General features: G+C 41.4%; 1 protein-coding gene across 3 annotated transcripts; it reads left to right on the forward strand.

Moving 5' to 3' along the window:
* Positions 1–695: 695 nt before the first annotated feature.
* Positions 696–16,324, forward strand: prr14 (proline rich 14). 3 transcript variants are annotated; one of them, XM_030058089.1, is made up of 11 exons: positions 696–790; positions 2,947–2,977; positions 3,082–3,268; positions 3,486–3,645; positions 3,758–3,829; positions 4,573–4,613; positions 5,559–8,657; positions 9,586–9,727; positions 11,617–11,726; positions 12,386–12,454; positions 13,363–16,324. In XM_030058089.1, exons 3-11 carry the CDS (start codon positions 3,126–3,128, stop codon positions 13,658–13,660), a joined length of 4,134 nt encoding a protein of 1,377 aa, XP_029913949.1. In that variant the 5' UTR covers positions 696–790; positions 2,947–2,977; positions 3,082–3,125; the 3' UTR covers positions 13,661–16,324. The 3 variants fall into 3 exon arrangements, with proteins under 3 accessions (XP_029913949.1, XP_029913950.1, XP_029913948.1); XM_030058090.1 differs by lacking the exon at positions 3,082–3,268; XM_030058088.1 differs by lacking the exons at positions 696–790; positions 2,947–2,977 and having other exon boundaries at positions 2,987–3,268.
* Positions 16,325–21,196: the final 4,872 nt, after the last annotated feature.

The following is a 21,196-nucleotide window of genomic DNA, read 5'->3' on the forward strand; positions in this document are numbered from 1 at the left end:
CTCCTGGTTTCATTCTGCTGGGTCAGCCTGAGCCTTATCTCATCCATTTTATTTTCCTGCGACCGGACATTTGCCAGGAGTAGGCTAGGAAGTGGTATAGCCTTGGGTCCAAGCCTTCTCAGCCTGAGTTTTATCCCGGCTCGTTTCCCTCTCTTCCTGGGTCGACTACACCGCTTGCCATGACGTCTGGTCCGTATGTTTTTGCATGTCGGATCTCGAGGTGCCGCGATGCCGAGAGCAGAGATTGTTTCAAGGTCAGCTGCACTCAATCCAGTCACTGCACCTCCTTCTCTGATACCGACGAGCGTATCACGGTCATAAGAAATACGATTCCCAGCAATAAAAGCGAGAGACTCACTCCTTTTTCGCATTTTCATGTTGAAATGGAGGGAGCCACCAGCTGCTGAATCTGTCTGCGCCGCCGCTGCCATGGTCAAAACACACTGAATGACAATAAACTTACTAATTTGTTCCACGAGCCTCCACTCATTCAACCACTTCTTTCCGTTTTAGCAGGTCACGCGAGGACAAAGACTGTAAAATATTTTATGGGCTCTCCTATTGGCTGCCCTTCACCGACGTCGCCCCGCAGCCTCCTCTCATTGGCTGGTTTTACTCAGCGCGCTCCCGGCGGAAAGCGGAGTCGCGCTCGGATTGGCTGCTCCGTCTGTCCAGTTGTTAGATTTGTAAAAACGGATGCACTTTGCGAGTCGCTGTAGGGGCGCCGTCCGGCATGTCTTGTTTACGATGAGGACGGGATATTAGCCAGCGCGCTATCCACACTCCTCCGGTAAGTTACCTCGGCCTCGGCTAGCTTCGTTAAACCGTGTGAATTTAAATTTCCAGCCGTGAGAACGTGCGGAGGACGGTTAAACGTCAGTTGAGTGTATCAAGCGAGGGCCTCGACTAGTCCCTGGCACACGGAGACCGTTGCTGTGTTATTGACTGTGGCGATGAATCTCGGGTGGAAGCCACACGGTGTTTACGGAGCACCAATAAAACCTCCGCTCACACATGATTAAAAAAATGCTCAGTTAACATTATCCACTTGGCAAAGTTGTTTTATGAAGACCGTAGGACGTGCGGGTGGTCCAGCCAGCTAGCTAATGTTGACGTTGGCTCACATATCAAACTTTGAATACGAGACGCGGTCAGTTCCAGCAAGTAGACCTCTCTCCATTTCCACCGAGCCGCCGCTGTCATTTTTTGAATAGATATGATAGTTAGAAATAAATTCAAGTCTGAACGGAAAGCTACGTTTATTTCTCTGTTATTTCTCTGTTAAGTAACGCAGTTTACCAGGCCTGCATTTCGCATGGTGTATGAAATACACGGTGAAAAGTGCGGCAGGCTGTTATTACGATTAACCCTGCAATTATGTTGTTGGGTTAAACCGACCGCATTCAGTGTTTATCGTATTTAAATACATGGCTAACATTGATTTTGTTCTTATTTAGTGACTTCCTACTTGAATGGGGACAAGTGGGTAAACATAAAATTAACATATTGATATGTTTTCAGTGACCTATATACGTTTTCAATTTGACCCCGTGCTTTTTAGTTAAATAAAAATTGTAAGAAATGTTATAGTCCAGTAATTTTAGGCCAAAATTGGGGTCAACCTAGGACAAATTGCAAGAGAAGCAAACTCAACTGATTTTGTATCCTCAGTTTGTCCTGAATGAGGGGAAAAAAAGTCCCAAGGAATCCCATTGGTGGAAAGTTTTGAAAATCACCTATTTGTGACCACATATTACCAAAAAACACTGTTTTTAACACACAGGGGAAAGGGGTTCAAAATTTTACTTTCAGATATCACTATAAAAATTCACAAGATGATTACACACACAAAGACAAGAAAAAAAGTCTATTACAAGTTCTTTGAATTATTCTGTTTTCACATGCATATCACACATTATCTGATTTGATATGCGCTAATAAGGAATATAAGGAATAAATGCCAGAAGAGACATTTAAACAGTAAATTAAAAGGTTACTATATATATAGTAACCTTGAATTAAAAGGTTACTATATAACAGTGAATTAAAAGGTTACTATATATATAGTAACCTTCAAATTCACAGTTTAAATATCTGTTCTGGCATTTATTCCTCATATTCCTTATTAGCGCATATCAAATCAGATAATGTGTGATATGCATATGTAAACAGAATAATTCAAAGAACTTGTAATTGACTTTTTTTCTTGTCTTTGTGTGTGTAATCAACTTGTGAATTTTTACAGTGATATCTGAAAGTAAAATTTTGAACCCCTTTCCCCTGTGTGGGTTAAAAACAGTGTTTTTTGGTAATATGTGGTCATAAATAGGTGATTTTCAAAACTTTCCACCAATAGGATTTCTTGGGACTTTTTTTCCCTCACTCAGGACAAACTGAGGATACAAAATCAGTTGAGTTTGCTTCTCTTGCAATTTGTCCTAGGTTTTTTCATAAAATGACTGGACTATTAGCATTTTACACAAGTGTGTTTTAGTTGTTTATGATGATGCTGAGGAACTGTAGCATGCCTTTTATCATCAGTTATGTCACATTGGAGAGCGAAAAACATGATTCCCACAGGAGTTATGATGTATAAAGGAGTGTAGGAAATTAGGTTTTATTTATTTAAAGATAGTAAAGTCTTCAACAAGACACCTGTGCCTGACACTTAAACTTGGGTAACATTTTTTTTTTTTATATATATATTAAAGTCCTTTTCAGATTGACTCCAATTGATTAAAAATAATGTTAGTAAATTAGAAGGTAACAGGAGGGTTGAGATACAAGACGTTTCTTGTTTGCATCCTGAAGTTTGCTCCCAAGAGACTGTTTTCTATTTCGGCACCAAGGCTGTTTCCCTCCTAACATCCTCATTGCAATACAAAAGGCTGTTTTTAAAAATATAATCGGTACTCAGATTTAATTAAGTGTTGTTGTTTGTTGCAGAACAACCCTCCCCACCGCAGACAACAAGATAGTAAGTGAAGTCTCATTTTACAAAGCCTATTTTCCAGTGCTTTCATATTGAATTGACATCCTGCATGTTTGTTGTTGTTTTTTTTCCGTTGTTGTTATTTACAGAGGAAGACAGACAGGGGAGAGAGAGAGAGAGAGACAGCAAGGGAATGTTGACTTATCCCTCTGACTCGCTCCCTCAAGTAGTTTGTCCAATGGATGAAGATGCTATCCCCCCAAACCCTTTCTGTAGTGCACCCCCTCACAGTGAACCTCAACCACCTCTCCTCCCCCTTTCCTCCGTCACTCCCAGGTATAGTTCTCCTGGCACCGTTTCTTTTTCTTTGCTTGCCCGTTGCTGTATTTTCCCCTCCTTGCTTATTTTGGCACACATTTCTTCCTCTCACTTGATGCAATGATGCTTTTAGGATTAGCAGAGACTTAATATACGTGCAGCTCCTCGCGCCGTGCGTATGAAACCACTCTGCAGTTTATAGGCTGAAGGTTACTGTGTCTGAAACATTTCACAGCTGCGAGCACGATGGAATATCTGGCATCAGGAGGAGCGGACGAATTCAAGGGGTTAGAGATCGGACTCCCAGAAAGCAGATCCACAAGGACAGCAGGGCAGCTCACAGACCGTCAAGGCAAAACCCGTCCCCCGCCAAGAGGGAGAGGGTGAGCAGCATGGTACGTGTTGGAACTTTAATTCCCTGCTTGGAGATTTTTTCCTTAACAATAAAACAAATTTAATCTATACAAAAATTTCCTGATGCAGTCCTCATGTATCTCTGCTTTGTAGGTGCAAGTATCACAATCCCTGTCCGTGAAGCTGCGGAGAGATGATAAACATGCACAAGACATCCAAAACAAGGTTAGTTTGTCTCCCCTTGCTCAAATTGCCTGTTTTATTTGTCTCTCCATCATCTGTCTGCATGCCCTTGACAGTATTTGTCTTGTGCTAAAGCTGTCAGGGTCACTGAGCTGTTTGTGTACTATGCGTCTCTGTATGCTAACACTGGAGACCTGTACAGTGATTGGGGTGTCAGGGTTAATTGAGTGATTTAATCCTCCTTCACGGTCTGTTGCATCTGACACAGACAAGCAGTCGAGTGTCTTAATGTGACCCACTAAAGCCTAAACCGCCGATATGACAGAATGTAGCGTGTCACTGTACGTTTTTTTTGTTGTTTTTCCAAATTGTAGAGGTGCATGATGACCATTTCTCACAACAGATACAAGTACAATTAATGCATTTTCATATATATTAGGCCACTTTGTATTATGTTAGTCCACTATAAAACAATGGAACTTGGCCAGGGGGGTGATGGGGACACAGATTAGCTGTTTTAGTTGAATAACTTTTTAACATTTATAGGCCATATTTACGTAGGTCTTCAAACACTTAAGTTTGTCTTGTGCTTTAACATGGAAAAATAAAATATTGTTTCTGGAAACAGAAAATTAACACTTGTTTTACTGTTTCTGACAAAACCCACCTTCTGGAAAAGCATTTTATTTCACCAGCTCTTTAAAATATTTGTATTGTGACAGTGGCATTTGTTGATTTGTGTTCAAATAATTGGGAGCTAATTTGCAAATATTTTTCTTCTGCAGGATGAACTTGATTTTGAAGATGCATCAGAGTGCCCAACTAAGTAAGTGTGACAGCTGGTGGTTATCAGCTTGTGTTTGTATTACAGTTATTACTGTTCAACTTATTTTTTTGTCATCTGGGGAATCTGTATCTGTCATGAAAAAAAATCATCAGAGTTGTAAAAAATTATGCCACTCAGAAGTGATGGCATTTAGAAAGTAGCAGGCAGTGGTAACTGATGGGTTGTTTCAGTTAGCCAGGTTTGTTTGATGTGACTGTGATGAGAAGAAATGAGAAGAAATGTTTATGAGGGAAGGTCACTGGATGTCAAGATTTCAGGATGAAGGATGTGTCATAAGATCAGCTGCAGCTCATGGTTGGATTGCAGATAGTGATGCATGATATTGGATTGTTTGCTGATATTTTCCAACTCTTTTGGCTGGTTGCTGATGTCAATACTGATATATGCATATATTTTTCCACCTAATTGCAGAGAACATCATGTCTCTCTTGTTGTGGAATTAACAATTTATTATGCCTACTCTTATTGTGATGGCCCACTGGCAGATGCAGACATAAAATACAGTGTTTTTCAAAATATACACATTCACTAGGCAAAATAAAACAACTTCAAACTTTGGTTGTGGAAAACATGCAATATTTATCTTTATGCTACATTTTCTTTCAAACAAAACTGTAGGTTTCCTCCTACTTAAACAGGCTTGGATGTCATCAGCCTTGGTCACAACCAGGGCAAATGTGCTCTATCTGACATATCAGCGTGTTATATTGGCAGAAATTTTCATTTCAGGCTGATCCAGATATTTCATTTCAAAGCAGATATCAGCTGATACTGATGGCGTGCCAATATTATTGTGCATCCCTAATTGCAAATAGATGAAGGTCTTGGTTTCATCAGCCACATGAATCATATATGCCTTTGTTGAGGACGTTACTCAGAATTCTCAAAATCAGTTTGCCCATGTGTGTGTTTTGTTTATTATAGACATGTGGACCGCTCAAATGAGAACACAAACGCCTCTGCCACAAAAACTGTAGATGAAGAGACTGCTGGGAATACCGCACAAGATAATGACGCCTCTCAATTAAACCTCCCCAAATCAGACATGGATACGTGTGGAGATTTGGCTGTTGAAAATGCTTCTGCCATGAAGAGTTGGGTGATTGGCCCATTGTTCCAGTCATTCAAGTCAAAGATGGCCAGTTTCACAGAGATCGTCATGAGTCCTGTTAAACTTTTCAAAGCCAATAGTCCTCCCCATTTTAAAGACCATCCCGACAAACTCAACCAGGAAGAGCTGCAAGCCACCGCAGCATCTAGTGGTGAACACTCAGATCCCAGCGAGAACAGGAATGAGGACAGTGAAGCTGACCAGCGGAGCTCCTCGTCTCCGATATGCTTCAGTGATGCAGGAGGTGGAGGAGATCTCAAAACTGTTGCTCTTTTACACTCTGAGAATTTACTGTCAGATGTGGGTTTATCAGCACACAGCTCACAACAGGTGGATGAATGTGCATTGCCTGAGAAAGAAACAAACACAAACGATTCTGTGCCTTTGCAACACAGTTCCTTGCCCTTCAGTGATTTTGAGAAAACTTCAGAATCCTATAAATCTGATCTTAGGTCCTCCTCTGCACGGTTTCAGCCATCTGACAATTCAAGTGCCTTACAAGAGTCAAAGTTGAAGATGTCCGCCAAAATGGAGGAGCAGAAGCGTAAACGAGCTGCTCAGCCGAAGCCACTGCCTAGAAAACGCGCCGGCAATAAATCTGCATTACACAAGAGTTCACCCGATATTTTTCCATCTGAAGTTAAGGAGGAAGTGTCTGACCCTGGGACAAATGGCATACATTCAATCGAAACAAACATCAGTAACCCATGTGATAATGGAAAATCTCAGTCATCGTCACCCTCGGTCTATTATACTCCACCAGATACGGAGGTCTGTCTTCCACATGGTGACGATGATGACAGGAAAAGAGACATTGGCTCTGTTGTCAGAAAAAGCCTGCGGAATAACTCAAGGGGTGTTGGTGTGAATGACAGTACACTGAAGTCCCCCCTTGATGTTCAGCTTGTTCAAAAGCAGCAATTAGAGTGTAAACTAAAGACTGAGTCTGTAGAAAGTTCAGCTGCAAGTCTTGGGAAAGCAAAGAGGAGACTGAAACTGGCTTCTCCTTCAGATATTGAACCAGATTTGGTGAAAAGGAAAAGACTTGCAGATAAACATAAAAAGGATCCAAAAAGTAGGAGTGTGGCTGCAGATAGTGACATATTCAAAGAGTCAAAACCACCAAGAAATGAAGCTGTATCAACAAATACCGTCCTAGATATGGAAATAGTGTTGAATCCTGCTAGAACAAGGCTGCTTCTTTCAGCAGGCATGAAAAGGAAAGGCAAAGATGGGCACACAGAGACTGAAAATCCCTCTGGTACTGTGCTGGTTTGCTCACTGGATAAGAGCAATGGCATATCAGAGAACAACCAAAAGGACAACGTGAAATCGAGAGCCAGTGGTTCAAAGAAAAGGCTCAAGAAAAGTGCCAGTGTTAGAGTTAGTGAACCTGACATGAACACGGACAGCATGGACCTGGAAACCACTGTGACAACAGAGGTCCAGGAGCCGTTGTTGAAGGATCTTGTTGAGCCTTTAGCTGCAAAGCTTTGCAGACCTCAGTTCGTATCCAGAGCCCAGCCAAAGTCTGTTCGCAAAAAGAAGGATGTTTCACCGGCGTTGAGCATGGAGCCGTCCCAGAGCCCAAGTGAGTTGATGAATCTGTGCAGAGGACCACTTAAACGGAAATCACAAAAGCAGGAGAGTTCAACTTCAGAGCCATGCAGCACTTTGGTTTCTACCTCTTCAGCAGAATTCACTCCCACAGATTGGAATTCCTCTGAGCTTCTTCACAAGGAGGAAAGCCTGAAAACAGGACTGAGGCAGCTGTCCAAGAGGCTCAAGAAGGATTGTGTGAGATCTGTGAAATCTAATGAGTCGAATGACTCACAATTGACAAAGACAAGCATGGATAACTTTGATGATACAGTCACAGAAGGTCAGTCCAAAGATAAAATCACTGGCGAATCTCTGCCTTTTGAAATGTCATCAGCGGAAAATAATCAGCAGGCTTCACCCTCTCCACCTTATTCAGACTGTTTTGTAAGCTTAAATACATATGAAACAAAGCGTGACAGAGTACGCACAAGAAACTCTCGGAAAAAAAGGAGCACAGGCTCTCTGTCAAATGAGGAATTTCCCACTGATCTTGATGCCACTAAACCTAGTCAGGACATGACTGTAGATGAGATAAAGGACCTTGATAAGGATGAGTCTTGTACATACAGGCTCAGCATGAGTGCATTAGAGCTAAAGCACAGTGCGAGAAGGGTGAAAAAGAGGAGAATAGACAACCAAAGGAGAAAGTGCAGAGTTTTGCATAGTAAAATACATGCAGCTGAAGTGGAGATGAGCTCAGTCACAAGCGAGGATGTAGACTTGTTCAGAACAGGGTCATCAGATATCGGCAGCTCCTCTAGGTGCTTGTTACGCAGCTACTCCTGCCCAGAGATCCCCTCCCTCCTCCACCAGGAAACACAGTTGAACTCCTCCCTACATTCACCACAGCACGGCAGGATCCACACTTCTCACCAGCACCAGTCGTGCCACATTCCTCCCATCCCTCAAGCCCCTGTATCCCCACGGCGGACTCGCCGACACACCGTCTGCAGCGTGGAGGTGGAGCGGGAGATCGCCCCTCTCTGTCTTCGTAAGGAGGTGTACCCATCCAGAAGATCTGCTCCCTATGGCAGCATCACCCAGCACCTGCCGACCAGTGTTCCCCTTTCTCCCAGCTCGTCTCTCTCAGCTCTGGCCTCCTGTTTTCTGTCAAGCCCCCTGGCGTTCCTCTCCAAGAAACTGGAGAACAGAGGAGCTGCCACTGGCAGTAGCAGCTACGGCCAAGTTTCCTCTCCCTCCTCCTCCAGTGTTTTCACATCATCATCCCCATCCAGCTCCTCTGCTCGGCACCTTCCAGGATTTCTCACAAGAACTGACAGCTCTGCTGCGACAGGGTCCTCCATTTGCAGGTAACACACTTGTGCACTCTTTTTTTCCCCTAAATCTTTACTGATGAGATATTTCATGATACATAAAATGTAACTAGCATTTATCAGTTAAAAAACTTAAATCTGCAATAGCACATACCACCAAATCACACTTTGGCCCATGCCCACTACATGCAGAGTCTGCTGTGTCATATAGCTTTTATTGTGAAGCAGCTACAGGAAATGCTGTGTATTTGCATACAAGTAAAAATGGCTTTTTAAAGAACCAAATACAGTATTTGGAGCTATTCTACTGGCAGACTGGTGGTCAGTGGAAGTGACTGTACTGTAACATCTATGTAACGTTACCACTTTACGTTCCACTGCTGTTTTAATTATCACAGTTGTTTTGTATTTGGTCGATATGTTGACGTTTGAAATCAAGGATTACTGTAGATTGTAACCTTTACTTGCACACTGCACTTGAAAATAATTTTTCTGGTTCAGTCATCTATTTTTAGGGGTGAAGAAACACTGTTAAGGTGGATACAATTGGCATATTGTCAAAGAGAAAATTTACATAAGACTGATTGAGACAGTTTATTTGAAGAGACACTGAAGCAGGGAGTTTTCTATACGTTACATGTGGATGGACATTTAATAAAGCCCTGCACAGCTGAATCCTGTTATTACCACTCTTCTCACAGCAAGAGGCTCAAAAAAATCTGTTTGAGATTTTTTTGAGCCTCTTGCTGTGAGTATTTGATTGCCCAACTTTGATAATGTAATAGCCTACAGTTGTACAGTTTTTTCATTCATTCAATCATTTGCATAATTTAATTGATGGAAATGTGCGTTGATTCACATTTTCATTTCTTGAATTTTCAAAAATACATTTAAAACTTGCACACAAATTCCAAAATAGCTAATGATGGTGATGTGCTGATTGTGAATTCACTCTATGTTGCAGTGTGATTCCTTTGGATTGTGAGATTGAGACAAGGAAGCAGATCGAGGAGGATGAAGATGGAGAAGACACAAGCTGTTCCAGTCAGGAGTTTGAGGATGTCGCGTTAAGAGAGGAAAAGGCTCTGTCTGATTCTGAAATAAAGGTATGGACTACAGTATTCTCTTGGTGTCACATGAGTACTGTGACATCTCTTGTGTATGTTATCCTCACTGGACATTATATTTTATGGAGATTGGTGGGGGGGGGGGGTTATATAGAAAGTTATATTATGGAGTGGTTGCTTCAGAGCTGGTGTAATCATACCACATTGCACCCATAATAAACATAAAAAACCCTCTCTGTGTTATCAGTACTGTAATCCTTCAAGACAATGAGCCACATTCACCAATTTCTTCATAAATTTGTTCTTGAACATAGTGCAGAAAAAAAAATCTTTGCCTGATTCATGTAGTGTTCTTAAACTGAAGAGTTGTGTGCACCTGTGCTCATGTAATAATGAATCTCATTGTCCTCGTACACTGAAAGCTAGGGCTGGGCGATATGGCCTTTTTTTTTTTTTTTTTACAACAAATCTGATTCACGATTTAAATCGATTTTTTTCCCCCTCTTACTTAAAATCACTTTGCAGATGACAAATAAATTGTTAAAAACAAGTTTTAATTTTATTTTGTTCTGATTTTCCAAGTGAAATCATAAACAAGCCATAAAAAACAAACAAACAAAAAAAAAAAACGATACCTTAAATTACCTTAAATTAATTTGGGTAACAAATAAACAACACTTTTATTTATTTAACAATTACGTTGACAGACCTAACAATTCAACTACCAGTGAATGAGTAGTAGTATGCCTGTGATAACATAGATTGAAAAATAAGCCAAAGTGATACCTCTTCTCTAAATAGACAAGCTAAGCCAGTGTGCTGCTGTTAGCCAGTGAAAATAGAGCAGAGTGGCAACTCTTCGCTTTGTTACACGATCCATATCAGTGCGCTGCTGTAGCCTGGAAAGTTTCTTTGTCTTTTGGACTCATACACTGCCGGTGCAGTTGTTGTATTTTTTTTTTTTCTTGGTGGTGCAGGTGCAGGTGAAACTACTGGAGGGGTTGTGCCACCCAGATTTGCTTCCCTCCATGTAATTTTCCCCAGATATACGTTCATATTCCACACAAAAACAGCATTTCATTCAAATTATGTCAAATTCCGCGATATTCTGCGTTAAAAATACATTCCGTTTAATTACGCAATTCTGTCTGCGATTCCGTGATCGCGGAAATTATATGGCCCTATACCTGTTCCACTGTTATAAAAAATAGCAGTGCAACTTGGTGGGCATTATCCTGGTAATATCTCTGTATGAGAAATTCAAGGTGTGGCGTGTGAGTGTGTGAATGGGTTGAAATGCGTGTGTCTCACGCCCAATGCGTGAGACTTGAGAGCCCTGTGTTTGTTCTATGTCTGACGCCAAAAACCTAAACCAATTCCAAATAATGGAAGATACGGGGGAACTACACTAGCACTCTGAACTACGCTAGCCCAGCAGGGAGCGTTGGTGGCGGATATTGAAGATAACATCGATTTTCATTAAAACAAATCGAGGTAAAGTACAAATTCAAATTAATCGATAAAATCAATTTATTGCCCAGCCCTACTGAAAGCATGTGCCAGTTGTTCCTAATTAGCATATGCAAACGCCCCACAAATCCCCACAAAAGGGCATGAGACTGCAGGGCCGTGAGCTACTCACAGAGATTGATCCAGAGAGAGAAGTCAAGAATGCCCAAAAGAAAGTCTAAAGAGGGTGGAGTCCTGGACTCTGTGTGTAGATTCTGTTCTTACCAAAGAACAAATCCCAAATAAGAAAACATCAGTGAATGTCAGAGTATTGGTGAAAACTGCATTAATGGGTTTTAAAAAGAAATTTTTCTCCTATGAACGGTTGGTGAATGAGGCCTAAGTGTTGATACTTGGTGGTACCGTTGTCCAGTGACTATAAAGACATATTCATATTGATTGATTGGTCATTGTCGCAGGTGGTGCAGAAGCATGAGGAACGAGGGAAGGTGTCGTCCATTAGAATTCGCAAAGCTTTACCAAAACCTCAGAACAATCTGACACCCATGGGCCTGCCCAAGCCCATCAGGTATGTAGTTCACTGAAGTGTTGTGCTCGTCAGTGTATCACACACTTTCCTGCATGATTCAGACCAACACCAGTGTCCTTGTTGGATGTTAATTTTGTTTTTATTATGTACAATGTGGAAGAAGATGTTGTCTCAGTTTGCCAGCTGCAAGAAGTCAAGATATTAAATTGACAGCGAAAGAATGATGTAGTTCAGATGGGTTTTCAGCAGATAGCACCTGAGCATGAAAAAGAGCAGTAGAGGCAGGACCTTAAAACTTGAACACGCTCATGACCTTTTTCCTCCTCAGTAATAATGCATCATAGCTGGTCAAAACAACTGTTTTGCATTGTGATGAGAGGATAATTGCTTAAATTAAAGGGATCCTGCACTGACAGGCTCTACAGTGTCATGTTTTGTCACTGTAATTGACTGCAGAACAGCACACTGCCTGATCACTAACAGACTCTGCAAACATGAGGGTTCTGCATCACAGAATTAGGCTGGAGCACCGAAGTAGGCCAGGCCCCGCTGGGCCCACCACTGGTCTGCTATATAAAGTGCATGTTTGTCAATATTAGTGTGTGCCTGTCATCCATTGATCATTTGCCCTGATGAATGAAAGCCTGAGTGGTTACTATGATGATGTTCATGTTTTTTCCTCATTTGTTTTACAACAGGCTGAAAAAGAAGGAGTTCAGTTTGGAAGAAATTTACACCAACAAGAATTTCACCAAGCCCCCTGAAAGGTGAGGTGAACTTCACACCATCTGTCAAACTTGGCAAAGAGGACAAGGTTGCCATGGTGATGGGAAGGAGGGAGCCAGTGCAACACAAATTACTCAAACTGTATACAATATGTACCATGTTGAATGTCAGCAGGTAGAATACAGTATCTGTTTTGAGGAGGCAAATTAGAAATCTGAGCTGGCAGCAAATATTATAACTCTTGAACCAGATCACTGTAGCAGCAGGTTATGAGTCATGTGAAGAAATTAAGGGGGAATTTAGCAAACATCAGTGTCAAACCCACGGATCATTTAACCTCATTTTCAATAATATCAATTTTATTCATTATCCACTTTTTCAACCCTTTTATTATACAAAATTATAATACAATTATAATACAATAATAATACAGTTATAATACAAAGTTAATATGGAATAGCCAACCTTTTTTTTTCTCACAAAATCGCAAGAAGGTTGACTCTTAGTAAAATGCTTTTGATGAGTCATTGCATTTTTTTTTTTTTTTTTAAATTGCTATTTAAATTTATTGTATAATTTTTTTTAATGCATGTAAATGTTTTATCTTTCTGGAATCCTAAAATTTTACTGGGCATTTTGGAAACCCTCATCATGGTTTTGCTTTAAGTTACTTCTGTTTTGTAAATCTAGGACAAAGACACATTTTTATTCACTGGCATGTCTGTTACATCGTATTTGTGCCTTGTTGTTTATTGCTGTTAATGTATTTTCACTGTTAAATTTGTATTTAATGTCCTTTATACGCCATTTTGGTCCTGTCCTTTTGGAAAGCACTTTGGTCAGCTTGTGCTGTGTTTAAATAAATAAATTTTACTTATTTATTTTAAAATGCCAAACAAATGTTCATCTTTAACCATTAACGATGATTGTTTTCGTCCCTGTGTTGCAGTCGGCTGGAGACGGTATTCGAGACACCGCTCAGTCGTCGGAACGGTTCTCAGTGCCTGTTCGGTCAGAGGCGTGTGAAGCGTTTTGTGGAGTTCCCGGAGGTGGGCGTGGCCAGAAAACCAAAGAAGCCTCTTGTTGGTAGCGGGAAGGCAGGGGCTTCCACCTCCAGGCCGAGGAGAGGGGGCTACAGCAACCCGAAAGATGAGCCGTCCATCAGCGTGCAGGAACTGGACTCTCTGCTTTGCGCCAAGCTGGACCAGCTGGACCTGTGGTTATCGTTTGATCAGAGCGACAGCTGACAAACGCCTGGAAAAGCATGATCAAGTTTGGCTGCCAAAAATGTCACGAGATAAGAACACTTTTTGTAACCCTTTTTAGAAAGCTATATTTCCCTTTCTTTACAGCACTAAGATTCACATTATCTTGTGAATCTTCTGGTGCCCCCTTTTTTTCTGACTCAGCACAGTCTAGTTATTCATGTTGTGGTGAAAATATTTATCGAAGAGCTATATTTTCATCGTGTAGCGTTTTTAGCCTCCAAGTTAAAGACAGCAGCATAGTAACGTAAACGTATTGCTTCATAGATGTTGTTAATACATGTATTTGTTCAGATGTGTTATAACCTGCTACTGTTGTTCCCTCTGCACTTAAACCTCAGCCGTCCACTTTGCACACAGCCGTGCTTCCCTCACCATGTGGAATATCTGACCCTGTCCATAAATGCATCATCATCGCTGTAAACGCATACAGAATCAGAAGGAATTTTTATGTTTTTTTTTTTTTTTTTCCATCTCAACCTACGCAGACATAAATTTACACTATCTTCTTAGGAGAAAGGTGAGAACCTGTGCGCTCCCGTTAAGATGACGCTGTTGTTATGCAAATCATAATGCAGATTGCTTGCACCCAGTTGATCCTAATGGAGAGGAAGCAATGCTTTGGATTTGGATTTTGATCTTGCAGCTTCATCATAAGTTATGTTCCAAAGGCAGCTTTTTTTTTTTTTCTCTTATTTTCCTTTTGCTAAGAAACGCTGAGCATGAACATGCCTTCAAGAGATTTTTGTGTTGATTTAATGCAGCTGTTTGTTTTTTTTTGTTTGTTTGTTTGTTTGTTTTTTTGTTTCCCAGCCATCGTGTCAAAATGTGTAAAAGTCCATGAGTTGTTTTATTTAGGTACAGTGTATCTGCCAGCGTCTCCCAAGTAGCATGGAAAGTTCAGTGCAAGTCGTTTTATTCAGCTCAGGGCAAACTCCGTTCAAATTTTGTGTCGTGACATCTGAAGAGGTTTTTTTTTTTTTTTTTTTTGGCTGTATAAAAACTAACATGGAAAACTTCATGCCACTCCAGAGAGCATTTCCGTCCTGCAGTGGAAATGTTCATATGCCACTGCTGGTTGGTTTGTTTTGTGACCTTTTTTATAACCTGTGAGTCTCTCTGGATCGTTGTTTCTGTGATATTTATATTGGTTTTGTAAATGTAACCTGTTGATAAACTGCCTCTTTATCATGTTTTTGTTATGCCGTTGCCTAACTTTAAGAAGACTGCCTTAACAGTAAGAGGTACTGTTTATATGGATGTTTTGTATGTACTGTATTTGTATGTATTGTTTGCAGCTTTGTAACAATCTTGTCACCGTTTTAATGTGGGCATGTGAAGAAGCTTCAGGCAACTCAGAGCACAAATATTTTTGTCATTTTATTACAAAATGATCCGTGTCTTTATATGTTTTGAGTATAAAATACAGCATATTGATTTATATGACATGAATAAAGCTAATATGCTAACAATGCAAGGATAAAGATATAATAACATAAACAAGGGCAGCATCACAGAGTTCACAGATTAAGCACTGCCTTGGATTTACATGTCTTTATTGTACTAACAGTGAAGACCCAGTCCATGATGATAGATTTATTTTGCTATTTTTCCATTCAGATGTTCTAATTTATTTACTACTTAAATTACATGATTAAAAACAAAAATTCAATTCAATTTCAACGTCACTTAAAAGAGGAATATTAAGGATTGGGCCTTCACTGTGGCATGACAGCTAATTATAATCTTTTAATATATAATGTAAGTGTCAAAGTTTGGTGTAGAGTAATGCCTCGGACTAGAGTTTATGCTGGATTTTATATGACCATTTAGTCTTGGAATTGTTCAATATTCAATAAATACTATAGTATATAAAAAAAAAAAAAAAACAACAACAACATGAAACTTGTGTAAAAGTATTTTTGTATCAGACACTTGAGTGGCTGTTTGTTCTCTGCGGTGAGAGGAAGAGAAGTTAAAGAGGAAGATGCGGGTGTGAACTGGGCCTGCAGTCTGTCCGCCGTGGACGTTCAGGAGAGTCCATCAGTCTTTGAGGGTGATGAGGTATGAAGCCAGAGCCAGGAACAACGGGGTGCAGACCAGAAGGCAAACCCACAGGGCGATGGAAATGATGCCACACTTCTTCGCCTTACGGGAAAAGTACTTTGATCTCTGTTCATCAGACTCCATGCTGGCCTGGTGCAGTAAAGACAACAAGATATTTTTAATTCAACACATAAAAAAGTTCATGTAAAGCTGCACCAGACAAGACTTAAAAGTTAAAAAAAAAAAAAAAATACACCCATCTCAACAGCAAAAATCACAGGGAATATGCAAGTGGTTAATCAACACTAAAGAGTATAACATGGCGTGTCACTGAGTGAGCTCTCCGGCCAAGAGGAGGCAGGGCCGAGTCTGAAAACGGACACCGTGCTGTCTTACGAAATACTTGTCAGCTGCCATTTAATACTGAACAAGTTATAAAAATACATGTTACAGTGACACTTTGTCCCGCGTCATCACATCTTCACACACTGGCTACATGAGTCCCACATACAGCGAGGCTGCAGTCACCAAGGCTGTTACAGTGAACTAAAACTTGATGGGAAATAACATTGTAGTTAAGGGAAATAAAACTAAAAAAAAGTGACTTAAGAAAAAGACAACTGAAATGATGTTGTGTACTTAAGAAATTGACTAAACTAAAATAAAAAATACACAGAAGATGTCTTTAGTTTTAGTCTTTGTCACTTTGGTCAAATGTGTCAACACAACCAGCGTGAGGAGGTGCAGGTGCTGGTGTTTATTGAGACTGGGAGTCGACTGCCTCCACAAAGTGCTGGTTTGTGTTGTAATATTTATTTTGAACTTATTAAATCTTGCCCTTGACAGACACCTACCATATTATGAAAAACAAAAAAACCTAAAACTAATACTGAAACTAATACAAACTAAAACTGAAACGAGCAAAATCCACCAGAACGATCCAAACTCACTGAAACTAAACAGAAATGAAAACAAAAATTAGGGCCTGAAGATGTAATGTGACATTTCAATGCATATTTTGTCATTAGGACCATAGACAATGAATGGGATCATTTGAGATTATTCTTAATCATAGAAACCAGCCATCAAACAGCCATCCAGTGTAAGTATAAAGGCCCTGAATTGGCTTTTGTAAAAAGAAGAAAAAAGAGATTCAAATGAGAAAGAATAGAAGGTAAAGTGATCACACAAAGATTCATTAACACACACATGAAGCAGTAATGTAACTACCGAGTGTGTGAGTAACTCTGAACTGTGAACGCAGTCGTGCTCCTCGAGAGCCAACCCGCATGAGGTGCCCGTCACGAGTCATGTCATAGAGAAACTCTGGGAATAACTGTTCTGCATGGAGATCAAAGATGGCAGCTTTTCTCCCTCTGCGCCTGCTCCCTGTTTGGAGTCTGACCCGGAGCAGAAAGGCGTCCATCTTTGACCGCTGACCTTTTCCCACCCTGAGTCAAAGTGCCACCACAGTCCCCAGAGCTTCAGGCTACCATCTGGATCTTTTTCCTGTCTTGTCCCCCTTTGGCATCGTTTGGTAGAAAAATGAAGTTCAAGTTTTCAGAACAAACGACTGTTTGGCTGCCAACATGTGAACCTGCCAAGTGCAGCTTTAAGCTTTGACTTGTGAGTGAGAGCTGAGAGTGCACCTGTCACAGACGATGAATAAATACCTTCACTGAATATATCAAAGCCTTGATTCCGCAGCAGGAGAGTCCGCAGATGATGCTGCCAATGGCCAGTTTCCGGTGGTGCTTGTCCCTGCAGCAGGAGGCAGCCCTCCGGCCGCGGCAGGGGTCCACCTGGACGGTGACGTTATGGCTGGGTGTTTCTGCTGTGTCAGCGGACCATGCAGTCATATTGAGCCCAGCCTCTGCGTCTGCCAGGTCACTCTGGGCTGACAGAGGCATTTCTGCAAGGACAGGACAGCGCACATGAGTCAAGCTGATGCACAGAAGGGTCACAATTCCTCTAAACTGCCTCTACATTTTGAGCCAGTGGCTTGAAAAGAAACACAAAAGGCAATCAAACGACGAGGTGGAGCTGATGTCTCCTCTTGATTTTCATTCTCCTCACACTCGTCAGCTCTGCTTCTTCAATAAAATGGGACCCTGAAGGAGCTTTTTTTCCCCACAATGCACAGAGAAGAGGTGCCCTGGGGGGACAAACCCGGCTCAGATGAACCTAACCCGGGTCAAGAGCAACGAGGAGTGGCTGAGCTTTCAGTGATATTTATGGGATGCTATTGTGGGATGGCATTGTGTTTTTAGAATAGGGCCCAGATAATAAAAGGACAGATGACCAGTGAGCAGTTTTATGTGCCGCTCTTCAGCCTCCAATTCCAAAAAAAAAAAAAAAAAGAAACAATGACCACAGAGATTCCTTCTGTGCAAATGGTTCTCAATCAGGAATTTTCTCTCATATCTATAATAATATAGTCCTTCCCTTTAAAGATACCAGAAACAAGTATTTTAAAGGAAAAACCAAACTGTTTTCTGCTGAGTGACATTTCCCACGGTGCAGAGTCCCTGCACGCTGATACTTGAATTCATGCCTAAAGGGAAAGATTTTTGTTTTTCCCAGAGTTTGATACCAAGCGCAGCTGCTTCCCTGCCTCGTATTCAGACTGCAGTTACAACCGGTGGATTTAAGGCCGCTATTCAGGGCCTGGCAGCTTGATGTGGCTCCGTCTGTGTCGCTTAAATTAATGTTTAAACACAGTTGTGTCAGGGAAAACTGGGGAATGTTTGACATGATTGATAACATGCTTTATAATCGCCATGGCGTATGAGCTAATCTTGATTATTAATCATTAATGGCCGTCGACACGCCTGCCTGTCTAAGAAAGTGGGTATTTCCAACGTGGCACACGCCGATGTAAATGGGGATCAAATGGTGGTGCAGCAATTGTTACTGTTAAATTAAAGCAAAATACAAAGCCTGAAAAACTTGTAAGATTACATTTGCAGTACAAATGTTGACACCACCTGCTGGGCTGGCACGCTGTCAGGGAAAAACAAAGCATGAAATCCAGCCTATCTAATCTCGGCTTTGGTAAGAGGCCAGCGTGCTGTGCTTGATGTTTTTGCTCATTTGATTTGACTTGATTTCACTTTATCATCACAGTACTTCTCTGGGATGCGTCTGACTGAACTAACAAAGCAAATACTACAACATATATCACATTGTGGCAGCAGTTCAACACTCCTTTTAACTCTTATTGTCCCCACATGACCACCGAGGCCTTCTTAAAGCCCCAACTGTGATTTAACAGGCGGCCAAACTGAGGAAGTCCTGCAGTCAGAACACGTTTTCTGTGTTGATTACTTGGAAAAAAATTAATCAAGGGAGTGCTGGTTAGTTGGTTTCGTCACACAGTGTCGCCCAGTCCTGTGAATCATCAGTTCCTGTGTAGCTGCGATCCTTAACGAATCGCGGCCCGAGTGTTTTGGCGGACTGTGTGAGAATTAGTTTGGTCAAGGTGCATTTCATTTCCATTTTTTTTTTTTAAGTATTTTAAATTTTGTAATCATAGCTTACACCCTCAAAATCAAAATATAATCTAAAGATGGGACACATGTTGAGTTGAATCCTGACTTAAAGGTACAGACCTGGTTCAGATTTAAAAGACATTTGAAATCCACTCTCCAGTCTCAATCCACTCCTTTAGTCAATTAAAAAAAAAAAAAAATCCTAAGTGTATCCGGCGCACGTTATGTCACAGCCTTGATGTTTTGTTGACTCCAGGCAAGTGTGTTTTCTTCTTATTTCCTACGAGCAGGACTCTGGAGGATGGTGACAGCTGCCATATGTTTCCCTCTCCTTGAAAATACGGAGCCTGAGGTAAACTCTCCAAACGTGGCTTTCCAAACTCTCTCAATTTCAGTCCTCCTGTGCGGTTTTGTCTTGGTTTTCCCCTTGAAGTTCCTGCGAAATCTCTCGTCCCGTACGAGTTGCTGAATGACAGGACTGAGGGAGGGAGTGAAACTCGGTGTGAAACCTCCACGCCCATTCATAGCTCATGCCCTCTCCGTCTTCACCCGTCTTCTTCCTCTACTTTTCCTCCCACACACGCTCGATCCCTTCCTCTCTGTGTCGGCCTGTCGTTCCCTCTGCTCCCGTGTCACAGCTTTGGCTTCTCCTCTCCACCGTGTTGCACACTGTTTCAGTCATGCCTCCTCTTCTTTCCCATGCAACATTCCTGTGGACCTGGGAGAGGTGTGTCAAAACTTGCCTCGCCTGAGGGGAAACCAGCCAGAGCAGCCTTATTGTTTCAAAAAACCATCTTCCCCCTGACTTCCTGCATATGAGAAGACCAGAAAAATGCCAGGTTTTGTCTCTTACTCAATACTTGGTAGACTTTTCACTCATCTCACTTAAACATTTGTAGCTGTGAAGAGGCCTCTCGTTCACACATGAGTGTGCACGGTCTGTTTCTAGACGCCCGCCTTCCCTCTGGTCTCTGACCTGCAGATAAGAAGTGTTTACCTCACTGTGGTTCACTGCTTGAAAAACCACCTGACTGCATTTCTCAGCCCTGACGTCACGCCGCTGTGCACCTTGCCAAGAGCCCGGCCGGCTAGATTTTCCCTCTTGGTGAAGTCAAGTGAGGGAGGGGTTTGGTCGAGCATTTTGGTCTAATTGTACAACAAAAACAAACAAACAAACAAACAAAGATGTCAGCTTCCTGGGAGACGTGGCTGCACCATACAGAGTTAAGCACAATGCACTGCAACGAGGCTGAGAGTGAGCCGACCTCAGGTTGATTCATTGCCCTTTCACCCACTGCACTCCAGCCTGCAGGGGGATTCCCACTCTCTGAGATTATCTTCCATTTTACCTCCCTCTTCTTCAGGCTTTCACACTGAGAGCGGCAACAGTCCTGAGTTTCCTCCATTTGTAGAATTTAGAAAATCCTTGTGAAGCCGTTTCCAGCTTGGTGCCTCTCTTTGAGCCGTGGTTCAGACTTTGACAGGACACACACCTCCAACACACACTTCCAGACTCATAACGTTAACCTGAAGCAGCCGACTCCATCAGCTTTTGGAGAAGAAATTGGTACAGAGGTTCGCTTACGTCTGCCTCACACAAACATGCAAGATTGGATCATTACTTATACATAAATGAATAAGTTTAATGTTTTTGTATCATTTGTTCAACTCAGTTCCCTTTATCTAGTTTTTAGGATCATGTTTTAGATCATACTTATGCAAAAATAGAGAAAATTCTACATGGATTACAAATTTTCAGGCACCACTGTGTATTATACATTATAATACAATACGATATAATATAATGCATATTGTCCAAGTGTCTTCAGCATAAAATCACAGCAAAACAACAGTAGAGAAACAAGTTCGCTCATCCTTCAAATACACATGCACATCTACCTCAGGAAAAATGTAAGTGTAGTACAATTAACAAAATTAATAAAGTGGATCCATGCAATAAATATAAGAAAAACTTTTGCAC

Source organism: Myripristis murdjan, chromosome 8 (assembly GCF_902150065.1).
Source record: "Myripristis murdjan chromosome 8, fMyrMur1.1, whole genome shotgun sequence".
NCBI lineage: Eukaryota > Metazoa > Chordata > Actinopteri > Holocentriformes > Holocentridae > Myripristis > Myripristis murdjan.

What these genes read in the sequence shown, in the direction of transcription:
- prr14 (XM_030058088.1), top strand. Translation starts at nt 3,042, where the DNA reads ATGTTTGTTGTTGTTTTTTTTCCGTTGTTGTTATTTACAGAGGAAGAC. An exon ending in CTTTCCTCCGTCACTCCCAG is followed by an intron (nt 3,269 to 3,485) that starts GTATAGTTCTCC and finishes AACATTTCACAG; the next exon opens with CTGCGAGCACGATGGAATAT. An exon ending in ACAGGGTCCTCCATTTGCAG is followed by an intron (nt 8,658 to 9,585) that starts GTAACACACTTG and finishes TCTATGTTGCAG; the next exon opens with TGTGATTCCTTTGGATTGTG.